Source organism: Lutra lutra, chromosome 6, assembly GCF_902655055.1.
Source record: "Lutra lutra chromosome 6, mLutLut1.2, whole genome shotgun sequence".
Taxonomy (NCBI): domain Eukaryota; kingdom Metazoa; phylum Chordata; class Mammalia; order Carnivora; family Mustelidae; genus Lutra; species Lutra lutra.
In genome coordinates, this window is record NC_062283.1 from 21318382 (window position 1) to 21344510 (window position 26129).

The following is a 26129-nucleotide window of genomic DNA, read 5'->3' on the forward strand; positions in this document are numbered from 1 at the left end:
TATTTCTTTGTTGTTGGGTGGGATATTTCATAGCTATCCATGAGGTCTGTTGGTTTATTGCGTTGTTTTAGTCTTCTATTTCCTTGCTAATCTTCCACCTGTTTGTTCTGTCTGTAATTGAAAATGCAGTATTGAAGTCTCCAAATTTTATTTGTTTAAATCATTTTTGTTCTGTTTGCTTGTTTATTTTTATTGAGGTATAATTGACATATTAGTTTCAGGTGTGCAGTAATGATTTGTGTATATTGCAAAATGGTCACCACAGTAAGTCTAGCTAATATTTGTTGCCATACATAGTTACAAAATGTGTGTGTGTGTGTGTGTGTGTGTGTGTGTGTGTGTCTGATGAGGACTTTTAAGATCTTACCTACCAACTTTCAAATAACTGGAAATTTGTACCTTTTGACCCCCTTCACCCATTTTCCTTACTCCTTACTCCCATGTCTGTTTGAATTGTTAAATTATCTATTTTCCCTTCAATTTTGTCAGTTTTGCCTTTTTTGTATTTTGGGGATCTCTTATTAGGTACAGATATGCTAATGATTGTTGTTTTCCTAAAGCATGACCCTTTAATCATTATAAAATGTCCTTCTGGTGATACACTCAACTAATGAATCATTGAACATTATATCAAAAACTAATGACGTACTATTCCTTGGCCAGTTGAATTTAAATTTTTAAAAAAATGTCCTTCTTGGTCTCTAGTAACAATACTTGTCATAAAGTCTATTTTGTCTGATATAAATATAGCCGCTCCAGTTATCTTTATGTTCTATTTGCACAGTTTATGTTTTTCCAACTTTTTACTTCAACCTATTTGCAACTGTGAATATGAAGTGTATCCCTTAGATACAACATATAGTTTTGTTTTCCATCTTGCCAATCTCTGCCTTTTGATTTTAGTATTTAGTCTACTAATGTTTAATGTGATTACTGATAAATAGGGTTTATATCTGCAATTTTACTATTTCCTTTCCATATGCATTATGTCTTTTTTCTTCCCCTATTCCTCCATTGCTTCTTGCTTTGTGTAAAAAGATATTTTGTAGTATACTATTTTAATTCTTTTTCTGTTTCTTTTGACATATTTTTCAGGTTTTTCCTTAGTGTTTCTCTGGGGATTACAATTTAAAACCATCATTTGAACAACTTAGTTCATAATAATACCAATAAATTTCAGTAGCATACAAAAACATTGTCCCATTCCCCTTGCCTTTTGTTCTGTTACTGTAATACAGAATGCATCTTTCTATATTATAAGCCCATCCACACAATTTTATAATAACTGCTTTATAAAGCTGTCTTTAAATTTTTTTTATTTTTTCAGCATAACAGTATTCATTATTTTTGCACCACACCCAGTGCTCCATGCAATCCGTGCCCTCTACAATACCCACCACCTGGTGCCCCCAACCTCCCACCCCCCACCCCTTCAAAATTCTCAGATCGTTTTTCAGAGTCCATAGTCTCTCATGGTTCACCTCCCCTTCCAATTTCCCTCAACTCCCTTCTCCTCTCCATCTCCCCTTGTCCTCCATTAAAGCTGTCTTTAAAATCAGAGGAGAAAAGAATTCAAACAAATATAAATTTATACTGTTTTTGTCTATTTCTCTATAAGTTACATTTGCTTTCTTTTTTAGAAGGGTAGTGTTTGCTAGATATACAGTTCTTATTTAATTTTTCCTTTCAGCAATTTGAGTACATCATTCCACTGCCTTCTAGCTTCTGTGGTTTCTGATGAGTAGTTAGTTTTATGCTACTGATGAACTCATATAGATAATGAATCATTTTCTCATATTGTATTCAAAATTCTCCTTTGTTTTCAGCTTTTGACAGTTTGATTCTGAGGTACTTAGGTGTATATATCTCTGAGTTTAACTTTTTTGAAATTTAACTTCTCTGGTGTCTATATCAATGTCTTATCAAATTTGGAAAGTTTTTAGCTATTAGTTTTTTCAAATATTCTTTCTGCTCCTTTCTCTCTTTCTTTTCTTTCAGGGACCTTCACTATGAGTATGTTGGTACTCTTGATAGTGTCCCACATGAACCTGGGGCTCTGTTCATTTTTCTTCATATTTTTTCATTTCAATTTACTTATCTTCAAGTTCACTAATTCTTTCTTCTTCGTGTCTACCCCAATATACTTTTGAGACCCACTAGTGAATTTTTGAATTTTTCATTCTAGTTATTATATATTTCAGCTCCAGAATTTCTATTTGATTTCTATTCATAATTGCTATCTTTTCATTGATATCCTCTGTTTGATTAGACATTATTCACATGGTTTTCTTTAGATTTTGAACATGCTTATAATACCTGATTTAAAATCTTTGTCTAGTAAAACCAATGTCTTGGCTTCCTCAGTGACACTTGACTGCTTTTTTTTTTTTTCTGTGTATGGACCATACTTCTCTGTTTCTTTGTGTGTCTTCCATTTTTTAAAAAAGTGCTAGCCATTTTAAATAATACAATGTGACAACTCTGTAAATCAGATTACCTGCTTTCCAGAGTGTTTTGTAGATGTTTGTAGGGTTGTTGCTGCTGCTACTCTTTGTTTAGTGACTTTCCTGAACTAATTCTGGAAAGTCTGTATTTTTTGTCTTGTGTGGCCATTGAAGTCTCCGCTGGGTTAGCTTAATTGTCAGTTAGCAATTGGATAGAAATTTCCTTAGTTAATTGAATTAAAAAGTCCTCAGTCCTCAAGGAGTTCTTTGTGTGTTGGGGGAATGTCATCAATGCTCCACCAGTAAATTTGCAATTCTGCTGTAGCTTTTACATCCTGTTTGCATCCACCATATCTCAAGGTCACTAAGAGGTGAGAGATTAGAACCCTCTTAGGGCCTTCCAGGCCATGCTCACTGACCTGCACATCTGTGTAGCTATCCAGACTCTTAAGAGTATGTCAGAGTTGTTCAAAGCCCGCTACGGACATTTCTGTCATTAGGTTTGCCTTTTAAGTTCTTTTGGGGGTCAGCCTTTTATTATTACCAATTGGTATCATTCCTTAAGGCAGCTGTGATATCAAACAGTCACTTCTAATTGTTTTTGAAAAACAGTCTTTGGATAAGGCTATTTGCACAGGGTGAATTCTGAATCTAATCAAATAAAAAGAAATCCTGAGAATGGAGTTTTCAGAGAACCCCCAGACAGGTTAGTGGCAATTCTTTAGAGATGGGGCTTTTAGAGAGTTCCAAACCCAATTTTCTCCCCTTAATTTGTTGCTAGGTTGCAAGTTTTTATACCATAGTTGTGAGGCTCTTGACTTTCATGACTACTGTGGAGCTATGGAGAGGAGTGGGGATAAGGCAAATTCCAATGCTACAAAGCTCACTATTCTTAATGAGATTCATTTGTTTTTGTTGAATAAGTTCTACCTCAGATTATTGTAAGTCTTTGATCCATTCCCAAAGTTCTGAAAAAGTTGGTTTGATCATGTTTCCTAACATTCCCTTTGTTTTGTTTTTTTTTTTAAAGATTTTATTTATTTATTTGACAGAGAGAAATCACAAGTAGGCAGAGAGGCAGGCAGAGAGAGAGAGGAGGAAGCAGGCTTCCCGCTGAGCAGAAAGCCCGATGTGGGGCTCGAACCCAGGACCTGGGATCATGACCTGAGCCGAAGGCAGCGGCTTAACCCACTGAGCCACCCAGGCGCCCCCATTCCCTTTGTTTTTATGAAGGAACAGCTTCTTGGAAGTCCTTACTCTGTCATTTTAGAAATGTTTCCTTAGAGCACACTCTTAACCACAACACAAATTAGGAGTCTACCACACTCCTTGAAAGTTTTACATATTGTAGTAATATTCCAAATTAGGAGTCTACCACACTCCTTGAAAGTTTTACATATTGTAGTAATATTCCAAATTAGGAGTCTACCACACTCCTTGAAAGTTTTACATATTGTAGTAATATTTAAGTATCTAGTGTCATCTTCCTGACATCCTATTGAAAAAACATAGTATTTTATGTATATCCTTTTACTTCTCTATTTCTTTTGTACATTATAGGGCATTATATTGCTCTTTTAGAAATTGTATATAAAAAATTATCTGTGGATTTCATTTCAGTACAATAAAGAGATGTTATAAAATATTTGTTTTAAAACTAGGAAGGGACATTGTTTTTTGAAGGTTGAAAATTCCTTCACTAGACTCTCTTCCCATTCCTATCATAGTCCTGAAGAATATCTCCAAAGAGGCCTGAAGTCCCTATTCTACTCAAGATCCACTTTAAAAAAAAAAAAAAAAAAAGGAGTTTAAGAGGTTTAAAAAAAATCAGAGGTTACTACAAATACCTCTCAGGAAATTAGAATGGAAAAGAAAGTGGGAGCCATTTGATAAACCACATAGAAAACAGTAAGGTATTTTCCATAATGAGAAAAATATCATGTTTTGGTTAATCATAAATTCTGCCTAAAAGTCATCATATATATCATTCAAATTTTGCCAGCTTTCAAATGATTAGAAGCTAATAAAATAAATACTATGTAGTCTATATTGAATGTATTAATTTCTTTTGATGATTAATAAGAGCTCTAGAAAAACCTTATATAAATAAGAACTATCAACCTTAAAATATTATACTTATAAATAGCTTTATAGTACAAAATGGTGATTTTGGTACCTATTTAAACTATTGGCTATATATTTTTTAAATTCCTTCAATAATTATGGATAAACCTGGCCATAATTTATTATAGACATTTTTTATACTTTCGAGTTATCCAAAAAAAATATTCTCAAAATCTAATTTTTTCTTCATTTTCAGGTGTGAGATTAATTCCCAATTTGTGATGCCAGACAGAATAGTAAAGGGGAACAGGGTCTTATTTTCAAAATGAATCTAGTGCATGGAACCCAGGAGAGTTACAGAGAGCTTTCTGCTAAGAAGTAATGGCAAATGTGGTTCATATGGATGAGTGGCATCTACTTCCTGAGCATTTTAAGGATTATTTATTTTGTGTTTGCCAATTTTTGCCAAATTTAGTTTCATTCTCTGTCTTGCCCATTTTCTGATGCCACAATAAAAAAGTAAAACAGATAATCAAAAGAGGGGAAGCTATCAAAAGAAGAGAAAAAAGTAAAATTTAAAAAAATCATTGTAATAAGGCTGCTATAAAATGCTCTTAATAAATATTCAAGAAATCGGTACCTGAAAGCTTAAGAAGAGAGCAGAAAGTCTCAAGACTAAGGAAAGACACACTCCCAGAAAACTTCATAAATGGAAACAAACTTCTTAGGTACTGTGGTACCGTATATGTAATTGAATACATCTGGGCTGGCATTTACCCAGTATGTACTGGTAGGGACATACAGCATTTATATAGGCTGAGTGTCCTTTCTGATTGGTTGAAATTTCCAGTCGGTTCATGTCTGTGTCTGAGCAGTTATTATTTTGATTATTACCCCTTCTATAAATACACCACATAGTTTCATTTTGGGAATAACAGCACATCCCCAAGCGCACCCCCTTTATCTTCAATACCCCAATTGGGGTCTTTCATGCTACAGAAGACTGCTTAAACCGATTTCTCAATTAGCATTGGAGGACCCCTTCCCTGCAAAGGATAAGCAAAAACAAACACCTTCATCACTTCACTTTTTTCTTGGTGGGTAGTTGGTTTCTAAAGAGGGGTTGTCCTGGTCTCCAGAAGATTGGACCTCCAACCTTTGGCTAACGATCCCAGAGACACTTTAAATGCCCCTTCCTGGTTTCAGCATTCCAACAGCCCCTGACAATAAACAGCTACATTCTGAAGTAGTGTACTGCTCCCATCTCCCAGCTCCATACAAGATTCCTCCAGCATGCCTCCTTTTCTCTGAATAATTCCTTTTCATTGTTTTGCTTCATTACCTTTCCTAACTGACAAATTTTTTCTTGGTCCAAGCTTTTGTTTCTGCTTTGGAATGTCTTGCTAGACAAGCCTCAGAATCCATCAACTTGTCTATACTTCTTTCAACTCCCAGCCCACCCATACCCTCTACCACTGGAATGGCCAAAGCTCAACAATTTCAGGGTTTGCTCTCATTTTTGTCACCAATAGCATTGCCTGTATTAAGAGTATACCAAAAGAGCCTGGGAAGTGGGGTTGCATGCATCTGCCACAAATACACAATTTACAAAATAGCTAAGTACATTTCGTCCACTCCCTCCCATTTTTAAAATAAAAGAATTCAAAGAATTGTTTACATTTGAAATTGGCCCAACAAATCTCCTTGAGGGCTTTCAGTCAATCTTATTCGTGCTTTCCCTTGAGCCATGATAAAACTGCAGAAACGGGGTTACAGGCCCACACCTCTTTCTTCCCTTGTAGGGAAATGTTCTTGGACAAATTGTAAATGAGACCACCCTGTGGAGCATTTAAGCAGTTAGCCAAGTTAAAGGCAGTAAAGGACTCCTTGCTTAAATTATCCAGTTTATTGTCTTTGAACATCTAACGCGTAGAAAACCAAAGCCCATCTTGATTTCAGCTGTGTTCTCTCTCCATTTCTCCATCATCCCACAGGTTCTTGGAATTCCAGATGTGACCTTAGCCAGTGGTTAAAACCGGACAGATTTTTAACTGTGCTTTATTTTCTTTTAACAAAAAAATAGTCCACTTATGTGTATGTGTGTGGGGGGGAGTAGAAATTAGTTCATGTTTATTATAAAAATTTCAAACATTGCAGAAAAAAATACAAAAGTCAGAGTCATCCATCTTCTAACTCCTCATTTTTTATTGCTGCATAACAAATTACCAAAAACTTAGCAACCTAAAACAACACAAGTTTATTATCTGGGTCAGCAGTTTGGGCACAAGTTAACTGCATCCTCTGCTCAGGGTCTCCGATAATGGCAATCAAAATGTTAGGAGAGGCTGTGGCCCATCTGATGTCCAGGACTCTCTTTCAAACTCATTTAAGTTCTTGCAAGGATTCAGTTCCTTGAAGCTATAGAACTCATGGAAGCTTCCATCTTTTACAGGTTTAGTAGGAAAATGTCTCTGCTGCTTCCAGTCTCCAGCTTGCTTTGTCCCTAACCTCTAGACCCAGATTTAAAGGGCTCACCTGATTAGATCAGGCCCACCTTGCTAGCTCCCTTTTAACTAACTCGGAGCCCACAAATTAATTATATTAACTACATGTGCAAAATCCTCTTTGCCATGTAAAGTAACATAATCACAGGAATGATACACCATCCTATTCATAGATTTCACCCACATTCAAGGGGAGGAAATTATACAAAGGTGAAGGTCATTTAATATTCTGCCTTCTACACATAAGTACACACACAATATGTGTTCTGTCTATGATTTTTAAAACTTAATATTCCATAAGTATCTTTCCTGCCTAATATATGTAGATTTGCATTTTTATGATTGAATAATATTCTGTTTTGTATTTCAAAACAGTCATGTATTAGAGAGACTATTTCTGATTTTTCCTTCTTCCAAATTATGCAAGGATGAACATTCTGAAGTACTTGTCTTTGCATCTGTGTGATTATTTGCTACACATAAATTCCAAGGAAAGGGGTTAATCAAAGGATAAACCAAACCAATGCAGTGACGTTCTCCGAAGGTCCCTCAGCAATGCATGATGCTGTTTTTCTAGAAAAGCTCTGCCTTTGGTGAAGATTCTGCTGATCCTTTGTACCAGTTCTGCTGAGTTATTAGCATCCTTGAAAGGAGTTCTAGAAATCACTAGCTGTCACTGCAGGAAACCTGAAAAAAGTAACATAAAGCGAAGTGGTGTTCTTCACTTGTCATTCCATTGTTATTCTCCCTCAAAAAAGTTATTTTCAACTTGATTAAATAACTCTCAATGAAATGGGGCTTTATTTTAATTTCTACACTGCTTCTTTAGAAAGTGGCAATAAGAAATCTAGATCATCTTGAAGGTCTCTAACTTTTCTTTTACCTTTAAAGTGACACATACATTTTGATCATATAGCAGGAAATGGGAAGTCAAGTTTCAAATGAAGGCTCTGAGAAAATGAATCTTAACAAATAAGCAAATGAAAGTTTAATTACACCTGTCTTGGAGATGTCCTACGCTTGCTAGGAGTTGTCCTTGCCTTTCGATCAAGCGATACTTTCTGAGAACTTTCTAAGGCCTAGCTCTAGGGCTGGGAATGTGTTGGTGAACAAGACAGAGTCCCAGAAGTGAATCAATCCCCTCAACAAATGCATAATAAAATTACAAGATGAAAACAGAAAGACTGTGACAGATCTAGATAAAGGAACTTTAAAATAACCTTTCAGGAAACATATATATTCCCCAACCTACAGACAACCTTGTTGCAAATGGAATTCAGAAATGTCTGTAAATATTAGCCCCTTTCATGGGTGACCTTAAAATGAAAAACAAACGTGTATACCCAGAAATACTTAACATCCAGCCAAAAGGGAACCCTCATGGCATGAGTGGCCCAGGACACATTTTCTCTGGCCATTCTTGAGCAAAGAGAACAGCATGATTTGGGGAAAAAAAAAAAAATCTGTGGCTTTGGAGGTAACATCCTCCCACTCTGTTCACGACAAGCCTGGGAGCCCAGCCATTGGCTTTCTACCCGTTGACTAAGGCCCAACCTCAACTTGGGTTCTCTATCTGAGATCTGAAATGCAAAGCTTGTTTATCTTGTTCAAGGCTAACCTTGCCCAGGATATTTGAATTTAAATAAGGAGGTTCTGGCACCTATTAATCTAGGGTGGTGATGTAAGAGTGAAATCATAGCTAGAGCCAGGTTTGCTAAACACAGGTTGCCTACACGGATTGTGTAGGAAGCAGGACTACGTCCATTTGGATTGCAAATGTTTCCTTGCTGTTTTCCTGGATCTCTCTGCCTAATGATGCAACTTTCAGTGTTATGGAGGGAGGCTAACAGTCCTGTTTAAATTCACAGTGACCTTCTTTCCAGCTTCAGAGGAAAGATACAGGCTCTCAAGTGGGAACCAACCTCAGGTTCCTGTCCAACACCTCCATACCTTGACCCTGATCTACACCCACACCTCCCTGTCCCTGGGAACAATGCCTCGATCCCCACACCCGGCAAGGTTTAGCAGTCAACCTCATCCTCCTGCATTCTTGGGAGTTGAATGTCCTCTTACTCCATCTCTCTATTCTCTATTCCCACTCCCTGCCCTGGTTCTTCCTCCATAAGCATGATAATCTCTCCTAATGTGAAAATAATCAAAACACTCTTGCCTGTGTTGCATTACCTTCTAGCCATGGTCCTATCTTCTCTTTTTCCCTTCACAACCTAGATCACTCTGAGGAGAGAAACCTACACTGCATCCCTCCATTTCCACGCTCTCCTCGTTTAGCTCTGCCCCCCATTCTCCTCCACCGTCAGTGAAGACGCCAGCAACTGGTTCAACCCTGAATGTCTCACAGATATATAAAAATGGCTCTAGGGTTTTGTCTCCTGGGTTTCTCACTGGCTCTCAAGTTCATCACATCCAAAATTGAACTTGTCAGCCACCCAACACACACACCACCCAACCCAAACTGTCCTTCCTTCCTCCTTCATTCAGTCTTGGTCAATGGAACCCTCATATTCCCTGGAAACATGAAAATCTTCCTCCACTCATCCAGCTCTCTCATCTCCACATGCCTGTACCCGCTGATGGCTCCCAGTCGTCCCCACGGGAGTGGAGGTCAACTCAGCTCCAAGGCCCATCCTGCCTCCCCACCCATCTTCCACAAAGACAGATTTGCAAATCTAACTTGCCCAAGAATAGAGTCTATTCATTTGATCCGGGATAAAAGGATTTCACAGTTTCATCCTCCTTTATAGCACAGTTCATTGTTTAAGAGCTTGAGCTCTGGAGCTCTGTCACTAACCAACTCTGTGACCTCAGGCAAGATTCTTAACCTCTCTGGGCTTCCCCTGCAAACTGGAGATAATAATAGTAGTATCTTTCTAATAGGGTACCAGAACACCAGGTGTGCTAATATACATAAAAGTTTTAGAACAGTGCCTGGCACACAGTAAGTGCTGTGCATTTTTGTTAGTTTTGTGATTCCCTGCCCACCCTTACCAGCCACCCCTCTCCCCCATGCACACAAATATGCAAGCATGCTGCCCTCACACCACGACGAACAGCGTGCCGTCCCCCAAACACACCGTGTGGGCTATTTCATGCCTCTACAATTTTGTTCTTGCTTCTCTTGTTGACTTTCCAAATTCCCACATTCCCCAGGACTTAGCTCAAATATCACTTTTGCTGTGAAACTTTTCTTCATACCCTAAGGGTTTCCCCCACGGAGACCCCGCTGTACCCCAAATCAATTTCCAGTGCATCACGTCTATGAATTATTTTAAAAAGTCCGAGACTTAACTATTTTTGAGCACTTATCACTTGCCAGGTCCTATTCTAAGTGCTTTACACCCATTATCTTGCTTACGCCTCACAGCAAAGCTATGAAATGTTGTAACAATTGGTTTACCTTTTCATCATTCCTCCTAGATCACAAGGGTCTCTGTGGGCAAGAACCTACGTGTCGGGGCGCCTGGGTGGCTCAGTGGGTTAAGCCGCTGCCTTCGGCTCAGGTCATGATCTCAGAGTCCTGGGATCGAGCCCCGCATCGGGCTCTCTGCTCAGCAGGGAGCCTGCTTCCTCCTCTCTCTCTGCCTGCCTCTCTGCCTACTTCTGATCTCTCTCTGTGTCAAATAAATAAAATCTTTAAAAAAAAAAAAAAAAAAGAACCTACGTGTCGGTCAGTCTCGCATCCCCAGCACCTAGCCTGGTACATAAAGGGTACACAGTGAAATTAATACCTCCAAATTGAGCCAATCAAAGAGGAGCCAAACTCAGAGATGGGAACATGTACAAATTCCTGACATTGAAGGACACTTAAGTAAAGGATGAATGGTAGCTGGAACTGAAATTCATCCATGTTATAGACAAAGACTGCTGTAACTACGTCTCCCCACTGTTAAATCGTTATTACTAGATGAATATTTTCTATAGCGCAGACGGCTTAATGTGCTCTCATTGGTTTCTGTACTGTCATATAATTTCAGGTCTTTCCAAGGACATCATAATACAATTCATGATGACATTTTATTCCATGCTCTTGCCTCAAGGGTCATATGCAAAGTTCTGTAAAGTTTTGGCTTGTGGGTTGCCTACCTTCGATAAAGGGTAAAGAGACACTCACACTGACACCCTTTTCTTCTTGGACACCAAATGGAAATTTGCCCAAATTAGAGACAATTATAGTCAGAAGTTAACATTATAGTTTCTATGGCAACAGCCTAAGCCCATAAACACAAGCATTTTATTGCTTAATTGTTACAAGAGATCTGCTTCTTATAAATCTAGTATGCATAAATATAAACATAAATATAAAAGAAATGCAAAGATATATGTATTTCTGTTTCAATTAACTTTTCTTTTCTATCCTTTTAGCACATAGTATTAACTTTTCTTTTCTACCCTTTTAGCACATAGTATGCTCTGTTTCATTAGGCAGCAAAGGATGGTTAAGACCAAAACTGTTTCATGCACTGGGTGGCCTTGAAACTGATATTAGCAGGGAAGAGAAATCCAGCTATCTGATGCCCCCTCAAGGGTGCCAATGGGAATGCATCTGTCCAGCAAACTCAAGTCCAGGACATCTCTGGCTAGTCTTCAATTTAGTTTTTTTTTTCCATTCCAGCAACTTGTAGGTAGTGTACTCACAGGAATTCTGGACACCTTTTGAATTCTTGAGGCGTTGACTGGAATGGGAAGTTTAATCTTCTTGGGGTGGTGTTTTCTCAGGAACTACCACTGCTGGAATGAAGCCTGGATGACAAGACCTGATCTTCCCGTTGGATTTGGAGGGTGGCAAGCTGTGGACAGCACCCCGCAAGAAAACAGCGATGGTAAAATTGCATCCTCCCTCTGGGAACTCGTTTCACGGCAATCTTTCTTTTGCTCTTAAGGTTGCATTTGATGTGTGGGCAACACTCCCACTGGGAACCAACATCAAAAGCGTGCTTCCTGGGCCCATGTACAGTATTAACAGTCTGTCAATCAGTTTAATTTAATCTCAATGGTCGGCTTTCCCCTGATTATTTTACAACTGGTAAAAAAAAAAAAAGCGCATAAAACTTAACATATATAATTCATCTACTCTTGCTTTGATAAGCAGTTTTGAAGACAAGAGAAAAATGTCCATGTAGGCACTTTTACTAGGCTCTAAAATATACCGTGGCCCTCTGTGATGCACAGTGATAAGCTATAAGACAGTAGAGGAAATAAAGAACTCAAAAAATAGTTACAGATCTAGTTGTTTTTCCAGAACCTGATTTCTTTTTATGTTGTGTGATTTCTTCCAAAACCTAAGTATGTGGGTATTTATCATCTAACTTGCAGTCTATGCTAAGCAATGAGTGGCAGCTATGACCTCCCCCAGATTTTTATAAAATCACATCACAGGCCTCCATTTCTCTTTAATAGGATGATAAAAATCAGTGGCCTGGGGACATTATGTTTGCTTCTCAGGTGTTGATATGAATATTGACGTGTGTGTATATATATGCATATATCCATAGATATTCATAACTTATTCATAAGAGACTCATGCTTTATTTATGCTGGATTTTGAGGGAGAATGTTCAACACTTTCTCTGTTCTCAATTATGTATCATGAGGAGACATCAGAGATGACTAATGGCAGCTAATCTCTTATTAACCAAAGAAAGCTGGTTAAAATGTAAAGAACTTTATAAAAGTAATCATGTGCCTACTGACTTGCTGAATGCATGTTGGGCATTGATCGATGTCCAGATTCCCCAATTTAACACTTGACATCCATCCATAATGTCCAAAAACAAAACACAAAAATCAAAACAAACAATTAACACAATCACTGGGGACACATTACCATCTCTAGCATTCCAGAGACCTGTGGGAAATGGATCAGTCCTCTGTAAGCAAACAGCTCAGCCTCAAGCGTCAGCACAAGTGTCTGAAGTTATGTGTTCCAGGTGGGAGACCAGACACAGACATCGTGATGCCCTGTATTTTGGTTTGAGGAGGCATTTTCAATGAAGCCCTCTTGATGACACACATTGGTCATTGGCCATCTCTGGCCATGGCCATTGATATAGCCCCATGAAGCACTGGGGCTATATCAATGTTGAAGTTGGGAACACTTGCCTCTACAGAGCCTGTATCTGTATCTGGACAGAACTGGAGATAACAAACTCACATTTCCCTTCCTTTGTGTGATGCAGGGATGTATAGGTGTGGCCCAGCCTCTGTTCAAGCCATTAAGCATGGCCATATTTGCTTCCAGTTTGATGCACCCTTTGTTTTTGCAGAGGTAAGTAGTAAGCTGGAGAGAAGCAACACTTACTTCCCCAACCTCTAAACACTTGAAAAATAAGACATCAGATTGTGACTTCTAAATTTCCCAAGTCCGTGGCATGTGTTTCATGTCTACAAAGTCGACTAAACACCATTCCAACCTCAAGGCTCTTAATTCTAAATGTAATTCTTAACATTTTTCTCTCCTTGATGTTTTGAGATTTTCTCCTTGAAAAGCAATTGTGTTACTAACCTTAGCTGAGTTCTTCGCACCCATGAAATAGATACCAACTGCTCCTGAGAAATTAAGTGACTAAATGAATCCCTCAACTAAAAATTGGTGGAGATGTCCATGAATTGAAATGTCTAGAGCATACTAGTTTACTCCGACACTAACATAGCAGTTCACATAAAAACAAAATCCAGACACACCCCAACCAGGGTCTTAGTCTGGGAACTGCAGCCCAGTTCCTGCCACTCCAGGCCATCCATCACTGGGGAGGGAAAGCAGATCTGCTGAACTAGGGAAGGGAAGGAATGACAGCTAGAAGGCAGCATACTTCATGGGTTGATTGGGAGTAGATGAGAAAAAGAATACACCAAGGAGATCTCTAAAAATCAAATTAAATATAAAGGGTATTGGTAAAGGAGAAGGCTGGGAGGCTGGAAGGCTGAGAGCAGGCAGTGAAGAGCAGAGAAATATGTCAGAGGCTAAGAGGCAGGTTTTACCCAGAGTACAATTTCACCAATAAACACACTGAAGTAATGTCAGTTGTATACAGAATAGTTACTGAGTAATCACTATGCTTACTATTTGAGACTCTTAGCCACCCTTCCAAATTGGTATTATGATTCTTCCCTTTTTACAGAAAGGAAAATTGAGGCAGAGTGGTTAATAACCTGTCCACACTCATTGAACTAAATAAACAGTCATGCTAAGATCTAAAGCCAGGCAGGGACTGAATGAAACTCATGTCAGTAACTGCCACACTCTACTACTACACTGGGACGGATAAATCCCTATTATAAATATGTGGTGGGCACTGTCCTATAGGGAACTCAGAATCCTATGCCCTTACGAAACTAGATTCTTGGGCCGCTTGGATGGCCCGGTCCATTAAACCTCTGACTCTTGGTTTTGGATGATGGAGCCCCTGGACAGGCTCTGCGTTCAACGGGAATCTGCTTGAAATTCTCTCTGCCTCTGCTCCTCCCCCTGGTGCTCTCGCTCTCAAATATATAAAAAAATCTTAAAAAAAAAATTAGATTCTTGGTGGGAGGTGGCAATACATAGCACAGTAAAGGTTAAATAACAGTAGTACGTGAGGTTCTGTGGAGCTAATTGTCAGATGAGCCGTGTAGGTGAAGAATGATCTGCATTTAATACATACAGATTCATTAATTGAGGAACCCGGGTCAGGAACTGAGTGGGACAGTAAAGGCTATAAGACACCAACAGGGAGGGAGGCTGAAATGAGGACGGACAATAAGGACACCTGTGTGAGAGCCACAGCGGATGGACAGGAGCACTGTGGGAGCACATGGAGAGAGGGACAGGGAGGCTCCTTGAAGGGATTAGTGCCTTAGCTGTGTCATGAGGGAGAGTTTGGAGTTATTCAGTCCAAGTGGGTAAGACAGAAGCTGGAGGAAGGAAAGAAACTGAGGCAGAGGGGACAGTTTGAGCCTCTGAATGGTGTGTGAGGGAAATGACAAGTTGTGCAGGCTCACGGAAGGTGGCATATCCGGGGTATAGAAGATGCAGGCAGAAGGAACTTGAGTCCAGTGGAGCTGGGACTTGAAAGAAGTGGCCCCAGTGGGGAGGTCAGGGGGAAGCCTGTGCTTGCCCCACACCCACCCGAGAGGGCGGGGTCTGAGCTCCCCAAATGGCAAGAGGCGGGAAGGAGGAGGGAGCATCCGGAAATGTTTAGGAAGTAAAATTACCGCGAATATTCAGACAGCAAGATCAGGAATTTGAATACACAAAGGGGACAGTATTTCTTACATGGAGACTTCCATTGCAGTTGCTAGAAGCCTGGGGAAAACAAGCAGACTGTATTTCGAATTTCATCCCCCTCGATTTCACTTCGGGATTTGGAGATTTATCCAACCTCCCCAGCCACCAGCTGATAGTTTATGATGCTAGGAGAACCTCTTAATGGGAAATCACTCTAAAATTCACAGAGCCACGTTTCTTATATTTTTATTATGCTTCATTGCTGCAGAGAAAGAGGGAGCAACCTCCTTCCAAGAGCGAATTGCCTAATAGCTGTTAATGCAAACGCTTTTTGCTATTATTAAATATAGATCGGGGTGTTATGCATGTCATCAGGATTCGCAGATTATAATTACTCCTCTCTCAGCCACTGCAGACTTGTCTGACAGAGCGTACGATTTGCTGCTTTGGCACGGGCTGAGCCCCGGGGCTGAGCCATTTATAAGAGATGCTCAAGCTGTTGAAAGTGTATGAGGAATCTTTTCTCAAGGGTGCCCAAAGTAGGACCACACAGGGGGCGTCGTATTTAACTTTAATGAGAGTGTCCATGACTCAGGTTCAGATGGCATCCTCCCTTCCCTGCTCCATCCTCTGGCTGCGTAAGCCTGCCTGTCACACCCCAGGCAGGCAGCCCAGTGTGCCTTTTCTTGCCTCTCACTGGTCATTCCTTACTCACTTCCGGGCTGGATTAAACATCATGTTCACTGACGTTTTTTGATCATCTCAGAGCTGTGGTATCCTTTAGTGAAAGCAAAATCCAAAATAAGAAGTGAAGGGGAGCAGAGGATGCAGGCTTCCAGTTATAGAATAAGCCATGGGGATGAAAGGCACAGCATAGGGAATATAGTCAATGATGTTGTAATCGTGTTGTGTGGTGACAGATGGTAGCTACACTTGCCGTGAGCACAGCATAGAGAAGTTGAATCACTATGTTGTACACCTGAAACTTATGTAACATTGTGTATCCACTAGACTCATATTAAAAAATTCAAAATTAAAAAAAAGAGGCAGGGGGGCGCCTGGGTGGCTCAGTGGGTTAAGCGGCTGCCTTCGGCTCAGGTCATGATCTCAGAGTCCTGGGATCGAGCCCCGCATAGGGGTCTCTGCTCAGCAGGGAGCCTGCTTCCTCCTCTCTCTCTCTGCCTGCCTCTCTGCCTGCTTGTGATCTCTCTGTCAAATAAATAAAGTCTTAAAAAAAAAAAAAAAGAGGCAGGTACATGGGAAGCATCCTATCTCTGCCCCATTTCCTCTCCTCCTCTCTTTTAGAAATGCATTCTTCACATTTTTAGATTGTTTCCAGGGCTTGAAGTTTATTTCTCTAATTCCTCCTTTCTCATGTCCTCAGTGCCATGGAGAGGACCTCCATTCTGGAAGCCCATCTGCCTTTTCTTTCCCCAACTAATGGTGGCCTTTGGCGTCTAAAGGGGGAGAGGAGAGAGGAGAATAGTGCTAAGCTGCGGAGTCATCTCATGAGATCCCGTGTTCACTTGATTTTAGCTTCCTCTCATTGGCTCTGTCCTCCCCTTCGTACCAGCCCACCCCAAGACTGCACATACATGCACACTCGAGCACATGCCCACTCCTCCTTCCCTCCCTGTTCCTGAGATGATTTCTGCAGCAAGGATGACTGGTCCCCCAGGGCCACAGTAACTGCTCCATTGCTCAGAAGCTACATAGCAATTTCCCTTGATCTGGGCCAGAGGCACTGTGGATACCAATGGTACAGATGCTTCCTTCTCAATTCAAGGTTATTTTGCTACTACTTGTTAGCCCATCTGGGGGGCTCCTATTCTGAATTAAAATAGTTCAACCATTTATTCAAATAATGTATATGATTTTAGAATCAGTTTGGCTTCTCTTCTTAATCTTCTTCATGCATCTTGCCAGAAATACCTTCTAAGGGTATATACCTCCTACACTGTTGGTGGGAATGCAAGCTGGTGCAGCCACTCTGGAAAACAGCATGGAGGTTCCTCAAAAAGTTGATAATAGAGCTGCCCTATGACCCAGAAATTGCACTCTTGGTATTTAAACCAAAGATGCAAATGTAGTGATCTGAAGGGGCCCGTGCACCCCAATGTTCATAGCAGCAATGTCCATAATAGCTGAACTATGGAAAGAACCTAGATGTCCATCAACAGATGAATGGATAAAGAAGATCTGGGATATATGTATATAATGGAATTATATGCAGCCATCAAAAAAACCCCAAATATTGCCATTTGCAACAACGTGGATGGATCTAGAGGGTATTATGCTAAGCAGAATAAGTCAATCAGAGAAAGAGAAATATCATATGATCTCACTGATATGAGGAATTTGAGAAACAAGGTAGAGGACCATAGGGGAAGGGAGGGAAAAATGAAACAAGATGAAACCAGGACGGAAGACAAACCATAAAGGACTCTAAATCTCAGGAAACAAACTGAGGGTTGCTGGAGTGGAGGGGGTGGGAGGGATGGGGTGGTTGGATGATGGACTTTGGGGAGCATGTATGCTATGGTGAGACTGATGAATCACAGACCTGTACCCCTGAAACAAATAATACATTATATGTTAATTTAAAAAAAAGAAATGCCTTCTAAAAATAACATGCATCCATCCAAGTCTGCGATGCCGATTGTTCTCCTTTGAACTCTGTACAACACTGAGCTCTATGAACTTGATTCCTAGCCCACCTCCCTTCTCTTCTCTGAGGCTTTTTCTATCTATTCTCCACAAACTAGCCAGAATTATCCTTTAAAAATGTAAATAAAACACATTATTCCCTTGCCCCCAACTTTCTAGTGGATTTCCACCACCCTTACAATAACACTGATCACAAGTCTTTACAAGATTCTATGTGATCTGGCCCCTGGCTTTCTTTCTATCTCGTCCCTTGCTCATTTCCCTCCAGTCATACTGACCTTGCCCTTCTGGCAACATGTAGACATACTCTTGTTTCTGAGCCCTTATATATACTGTTCCTTTTTCTTGAAAAGCTCTTCCCTACCTTCCACCACACTTTGTACACCTGACCCCTCCTTGCATCCAAGTCTCTGCTCAGGTCACCTCCTCAAAGAGGCCTTGACTCACCCTATCCCACCCCCATCTAAAATCTCACTTCCTGACCCGTTGCTTTTATCTTTCTACCCTGCCTTAGTGTTATTATTTCTCTCCCTTCTAGAACATAAGCTCTGTGAAAGTATTGTCATCACTGAAAGCAAGTTCTGGCACAAAGTAGTCATGGATAAGTACTTGTAGAATGAATGAATGATGGGTGGATGGCTGAATGAAGCAAGCACGCAAACAAAAGCAGATGCAGAGGACTCTGCTAAGAACAGAATCTCAGAGATTAGGATAGGATCCCAATGGTGCCCTCAGAGCTGGCAATCCTGGTGAGAGACGAGGCACAGGGAAAAAGCAGCAGGGAACACACACAGGGGTCTGGCCTCATAGCCAGCATCTACAGGCTGAAGGAATGGCAAGCACAGAGTAGAAGGACAGCAATTGTGCCAGAAGGCTCATGGACCAGGTTCATGGACCCACTGCCTCCATGCACTCTCAGAGGAGCACCACTTTCTCTCCACAGCCTATTTTTGTAGCTATCTCTACCTGGGAACAAAGGAGCAAAACAAATCTTGCTGCATCCTGTAAAAAGTGTTTTCATCCTTAGCGGTCATGAGCATAGCTTCTGCCAGCAATAGACATAAGCTTACATTCCAGGGGTACACGCTGAACTCTGTAGAGAGGGGACCCTCAGCTTGCAACCCCAGTCCACCTTTGCTGGGACTCTGGAGCTCAGTAAGTACCTGAGCAGAGGCTTAGTTCCTGTGTCTGACAAAGAGACAAAGGTGCGGTGGGCACAGATTCCATGCTGGGATGCCCAGGTTCTGCATGCCCACAGTCCCCTCAAGCATAGGGGTAGGACTAGATGGCCATTAAGACTCCTTTTCTTCAAAAGAAGTTAGCCTTCAACAAAGGGCTTTTTCCAGCAGTACTAGCTTCCCACCCTGCTAGAATGGCATTATTAAACCCAAGCTGAGAGACATTGAGTCTTGCCCAAAGTCACAGAGTATAGATCCAATATAGATCCAATATTCTTTCCAGCATCACCTGCACTTACTGTCTGCCGTCGACATGTAGTTGGCTTTGGCTGGGGGCCTAGCACTGTTACTCTTTTAAGCCCTCAGTGGCTCATACACAGCCAGGTTGGAGGACCATTGCCCTGGCAGCTGAAACTGAAAAGAAAGTTTGCTAATGTTGATCGGAAAGAATACTTTCTCTCCACACCCCCATGACGTACAAATGCAATAGCCATTTCATATGTGGGTTTCTCCTAGCCTGTCTCCACAAGGGACAGTGCTGCTGGGCTGGCCTGAGATTTTAGTCCAAGTAAATTTCCTAAGCTCTACGTTCAAGGGAAGACAATGATTTAGCCACTTTCATTTTAGCCTCGTCTCCCTGGAAAACTGTAAACTGCGGTAAGGGTGCTTATTAAGAGGATATTTATCAGCATGATTGCTATAATTTGCAAGTGAATGAGGAGGCTGTTTGTGCTCCCATGGCCTTCTCCAGAGGGAAAGCCAAAATCCTCGGGAAGCTTTACTTTTTTTTTTTCCCCCTCAAAATGACAAATATCCCTGATAGGGTATATCATGGCCTATCCTGATTCCTAAATTCATATTTTGGTCTTGCACATCCTATGGCTAATGCCACAAAGCCAGGATTATTCTGCTGAAGAATGAGGTCACCATTTATCATCCCTCAAATATCTGAGCCGCATGCATGGGACCACTTGTACCCCAAGCATGAAACCACCTCCCCACCTCATGGCAGTCCTCCTGGTGCAGCAGGGTTGTATGGGAGAGGCAATGCACAGTGCAGGTCAGAGAATGGGCCAGCCCAGGGTTTCCTTCTCTAGCAGTTCCCAGCTATGGGACCACCAACACTTTGATGACCCTTCTTAATCCACTTGGCACACTCATCTCTAAAACAGGGATAAGAATACATACCTTACAGGTGTTTATTGCTGTGAGGTTTAGATTAAATAATTTGTAAGTGTCCCTGAAACCTTGTGGCTGTTCAGTAAATGTCGGCTACTTGCTTTCACCTCAGTAGAGGTCAGAGTCCATGTAAATTCCGAACATTTTGTGAGAAAGTAGAGAAAAGTTGCTCTTTGTAACCTCAACTTTGAAAGTTCAGGTTTTATCATCAAGTTCCCCCTTACCTAATAAAAACCATTACGTTTTCACTCAGTTTTAAAGTTTAGAAGTCATGCTCACATAGATCATAGCTCGCTCGGTGCTGTCTCACTAACGCGTTACTATGAGATTGGCAGAGCAAGTATAACCATTTTCATTTTATAGAAGAAGGAACTGAAGTTCAGAGAGGATAAAGTAGTTTTCCAAAAGTACACATTCTAAATCAGAACCCAAGGTTCTTGCAGCTAATCCAGCGTGGCCCTGATCCACCCTCTCAGAACTGGGGCTGGGGCAGTCCCTCTGCCTGTCACCACCTTCCTCTTTCCATTCTTTTTTTCTTTATTCCTTTTAGCTTTAACAGGGTATGATTAATGTAAACTATTGTACATATTTAATAGATATATCTTGATGAGTTTGGACATATGAATACACCTGTGACATCTTCCCCACAGTGAAGGAAGTAGGGATGGCCATGACCTCCACAAATTTGCTTGTGTTCTTTCGTGAGCTTCTGTGGGTTGGTTGGTAAGAACAAGTAACATGAGCTCCTTTAGTTCACTGACTCCCATGCATCTTCCAACTTTCAACTTGGCTGTTACTTCCTCACTACCCTCCCACCCTGCCCCACCCCACCTTATTGCCCCAGGTGCTCTCGTGGTATCTTCAGCATCCCCCCACCCCAGGTACTTATTGTACAGCATTGTTAAGTCCTCAGGTGCCTCTTATCTCTCCACACAGCCATCTTTGTACTGTTGGCAGTATTTCTCTTCACTGTCCCAGGGTGGCTACAGAAGGTCCAAGCATCACCTCACTTCAGGTGAAAACATTAAAAAGCAGGAAGGGAAGGGCAAACCCTCTCTTTTTATAACAGAGAAGAATCCTTCCAAGAAGCCACCCAGCAGACTTCCTCTTCTTCCCAGAAGGAGGTCACAAAACCATGGCCAGATTAAGAGCAGTCTGGGAAAGTGAGTAACGGGTGTGATGGTTTGGGCTCCTTTCTGAAGAGGTAGAATTCACCAGCAAGGAAAAGGGGAGAAAAAAGTGAATGATGTTTAAACAATCAATATCCAAATACTCTTCATTTATAATGCCTGATGACTAAAATAAGCTAGCTTGTCCTTCAGGTTCATTTTAAAACAAATTCAGCCCTGTGAATCCAGTGTTGTTGAAGAGAAGAACATGTCTGCTCTAGGGATCCCGGACGGCTACACCACGAAGAGATTTTGATGACAAGGACTTCAGAGGGTAGCTAACGCTCTCTTCTCCTGTTTTTAGGTCAACAGTGATCTCATTTACATTACAGCCAAGAAAGATGGCACTCATGTGGTTGAAGCTGTTGATACCACTCACATCGGGAAATTGATTGTGACCAAAGAAGTGGGAGGAGATGGCATAAAGGATATTACTGATACCTACAAGTTCCAAGAAGGTAACTTACTGCCCCTGAATGAAGATTTCTTTGCCCAAGTTTGTTTAATACTTACTTACTTTCACTATGAAATGTGTTCTGGAGAAAATACCCTAAACTTTCATGAGGGAGACACCTCACACCCACAATTTCTCCTTGTAGTTTTCTTGATTTGCTCTGAGCAGAATTCCCATTTGCATCACTTGTGAAGACAATCTTGTTTAAAGTCATGTCTTTTTTAACACAATCTAGTTCTTGCCCACAAAAACATGGAAGAATCTTAACTTCCAATAATAGAAAACACTGTGCAACTAATGTGATTTTAGTTCAATAATAGAAATTTAAACAACCGTTCACAGCTGTTTAGTACTTAACAAACTATTTTTACATGCATTGTTCCATTGAATTATCATGGAAGTCCCTTGAGATAGATAATACAATATCAACAGGAAGTGTGGTCTCACTAATTCAGGTCCATTAGGTCAAAGTCGCATTTCAATCATAAAATAATGTTAATAGTGTTTATTGGGAGCTTCCAAGGGAGCTCTGGAGTTCAAAGTCATTTCAGTCAGTACCAGGCACCTACTCTAATGTCTGGAATTACATTTGGTGCCAGGGATCCCCATGGTGAGCAGGATTCAGTTTCTGTTCCTGGAAAAGTGATAGGATCATCATGTGGAGGGTTTGGGAGCAAAAAAGAAAGACACTCAGTCCAGCCAGAAGATTCAGAAAAAGCAGAGCAGGATGAGAGAAATCACAGGCCACAGTTAAAGATATCTAGATGGGGGCTTCCAGGCACTGGGAACACGACCAAAGGCATCTGGGAGGTGTGAGTTAGTCGGTGTGTTTAGGGTTCTAAAAACATCAAGCTCAGAGTGCCAGTGGCTAAAGGCAAAGCTGCCCAAGGTCAGTAGTGGACAGGAGTTAGAGGAGTTTAGGTTTCTTGATGGGGAATGTGGAGTATATTATACAAATGATTCACCAGCAGAGGTTCTTAGGAGTGGCATTTATTTTAGTGAATGGAGAGAAATGACAAGTAATTAGCATATACTTAAATATTCATCAGTATTCCTGAAGTGCTAAGGAGGGCAGAATTTGTTTTAAATATTTTAGATAGTCTCTCTGCTCTTATTTAAAAAAACAATTTGCACTATAAAGAGAAAGTTTGCTGAATTGAGAATTCTCATGCATTGTAAAATTCAGGATTTTTGCCACCTGAACTAGTGAATTTTTGCTGTATTTCTGAAATGGTTCATTCTTTTCTTCTAGTGGTTATCATCCATTGCACAACATAGATACAAATGTGGGGTTTTTTTTGTATTTTAAGAGTTTATTTTGAAATTTTGGTTGCCAGTAGATTAACATCTACAGTTCTTTTTTTATATAGCAAATTTTTTTTTAATTTTTTAATTTTTTTCAGCATAACAGTATTCATTATTTTTGCACCACACCCAGTGCTCCATGCAATCCGTGCCCTCTACAATACCCACAACCTGGTGCCCCCAACCTCCCACCCCCCACCCCTTCAAAATTCTCAGATCGTTTTTCAGAGTCCATAGTCTCTCATGGTTCACCTCCCCTTCCAATTTCCCTCAACTCCCTTCTCCTCTCCATCTCCCCTTGTCCTCCATGTATATAGCAAATTTTTTTTTATTTTATTTATTTTCAGCATAACAGTATTCATTGTTTTTGTACCACACCCAGTGCTCCATGCAGTCCGTGCCCTCTCTAATACCCACCACCTCGTTCCCCCAACCTCCCACCCCCCTACCTCTTCAAACCCTTCAGATTGTTTTTCAGAGTCCACAGTCTCTCATTGTTCACCTCCCCTTCCAATTTCCCTCAAATGCCTTCTCCTAACTCCCCATGTCCTTCATGCTAGAACCAAGATGCCCTTCAACAGACAGATGGATAAGGAAGATGTGGTCCATATACACTATGGAGTATTATGCCTCCATCAGAAAGGATGAATACCCAACTTTTGTAGCAACATGGATGGGACTGGAAGAGATTATGCTGAGTGAAATAAGTCAAGCAGAGAGAGGCAATTATCATATGGTTTCACTTATTTGTGGAGCATAACAAATAGCATGAAGGACGTGGGTTTTTTTTTTTTTTTCCCTTTATGGCTTTTTCCTGAAATGAGAGTTTAAAAACCCATAAGTACAGTAAAGCAAACAAGTAATGCCCTCTTGTTATAGAGTTATGGGCAAAAAGGTTTGAAAAGGAAAAATAAAAGTCCATAGAAAAAGAGAAAGAGGGATACCTGGGTGGCTCAATCGGTTAAGCACTAACTTCCACTCAGGTCATGATCCCAGGGTCCTGGGATCGAGTTTCGCATTGGGCTTCCTGCTCGTGGGGAGCCTGTTTCTCTCTGCCTGCTACTCCCCTTGCTTGTGCACACTCTATCTCTCTCTGACAAAAAATAAATAAATAAATAAAATCTTAAAAAGAGAGAGAGAAAGAAACTAGCTGCAACATTCCGTAATCTATTCATTCATCCATTCAACAACTTGCTCTTAACCACTCACCATATTCCCAGCACTGTTGTATAGGGATGAGACACACAGACCTGTTTTCCCGTCTAGCTGGACAGATGGATCAGGAACCAAGCCCTCCCCATGCTGTGCAGCAGGTGCCCAGAACAGGGCACAGAGAAGGGAGTTTCCAAATCAGACTTGAAGGACATTAGTGATGGGCTCACTGAGAGAGAAGGAGAAACAGGAACTGGCCAGGTCAAAACTATGAGGAGAGACTTCTTCAGGAAGAGGCAGCCCATCAGGGATTGTGGATAAACTGATGTGGAAGAAGTCTTGAACAGACAGTGTAGAGAAAAAGCCATGGCCCTACAGGGAGCCATGCAGACAACCAGCTGACTCTTCTAAACCACACAGCAGAGCGCCATTGTCATCAGCTGTCATCCGTGGAGGTGACAGTGAAGACCAAATCAGGGTCAGATGTCAAAAGAGAAAGGACCAAAGTCTAGTCCAACAGAAGAGGAGTTGGAGCTAGACCAGGGCTGGACACCAGATTAAAAGAAGTAACATGTAAAATAAATAAATAAATAAATAAATAAATAAGTAAATAAATAAATAAATAAATAGAAATAACATGTGCCCACTCCAGATGAGGAAGATAGCTGAGGTACAGGCTTCCAGAGTTTGGCAAGAAGGCAAGGCTCAGGGTGGTGGACAGTATGGGGGTCTGGTCCAAGCAAAAGAATCCCTAAATCTGCATAGATAGTTATGAGACACCCCACCTGGCTTCTGGGCTGGAGTTTGATCCCAGGAGGTTAATTAGCCTCTTAAACATTAGCCTTTAAATTAGCCTTTAAATTCTGACCTTAGGAATGACCAAATGGGGAGCTACTTTATAGAAGGATTCAGAGACCACGCCTGAATCTGGTGAGACCAACTGAGCGATTATAGACATTGCCACAGGCGCCTAGGAAAGGCTGCAGGCATCCGTGGTCACACATTTGTCACTCCGATTCTCATTATTGAATCTCTCATATAATTTCTCTAATCATAAATGCTGAATGTGGCCACTAAAATGTGGAGATGAATAAAAACATAGAGAAGAAATTATTACCAGATTCAGGGATTAACTATTTTAATTAACTAAATCGTGAAAAGATCATTTTTCATGTGGATGAACTAAAGCTTAATATTAATTTTACACTTTTTTTCAAATATGTAAGATAAGGAAACTATAAAATTTTGAAAACCAGAATTCTTAAAACTTCTGCGGCCATCTGTCTTCTTTTATGATGGTGTCTGGATCCCATTTCCTCTTTGTTGCATCAATCACTCCCTCTGTCACTTGTATTTCCATGTCTCCTTCCCTATTAGCTCCTTCTCATTTGCATTTAAGCAGGATCCGGTGTCACCTGTGTTTAAAAAAAAAAAAAATGGGCTACCTTTTTTCAGCAATATATTCCCCACCAAACATGCCCCATTCTTTCTTCCCGCTATTCTCCACGGCCAGGCATCTTGAAAGAGCTGCCTGTCCTTGGCAGCCCATTATGTGCCTTTTCCCTTCCTTTCTCACCTACCATCCCCTGCATTCTGCTCCCAGCCCCAGATCCCTGAAGCCCTTCTTCTCCTTCTTCTTCTTCTTCCTCTTCCTCTTCCCCTTCCTCCTCCTCCTCTTCTTCTTCTTCTTCTTCTTCTTCTTCTTCTTCTTCTTCTTCTTCTTCTTCTTCTTCTTCTTCTTCTTCTTTTTCTTCTTCTTCTCCTCCTCCTCCTCCTCCTTCTCCTTCTCCTT

General features: G+C 40.9%; 1 protein-coding gene across 2 annotated transcripts in view; it reads left to right on the forward strand.

Annotated features, from left to right (window-relative positions):
* Positions 1 to 26129, forward strand: part of F13A1 (coagulation factor XIII A chain) — a 165934-nt gene that overhangs the window by 108226 nt on the left and 31579 nt on the right. For both annotated transcript variants that reach the window (XM_047734490.1, XM_047734489.1), the window contains exons 9-11: positions 11747 to 11850; positions 13207 to 13295; positions 21731 to 21884. In XM_047734490.1, coding sequence (XP_047590446.1) covers positions 11747 to 11850; positions 13207 to 13295; positions 21731 to 21884 — 347 coding nt within the window. The remainder of the gene's footprint in view (positions 1 to 11746; positions 11851 to 13206; positions 13296 to 21730; positions 21885 to 26129) is intronic.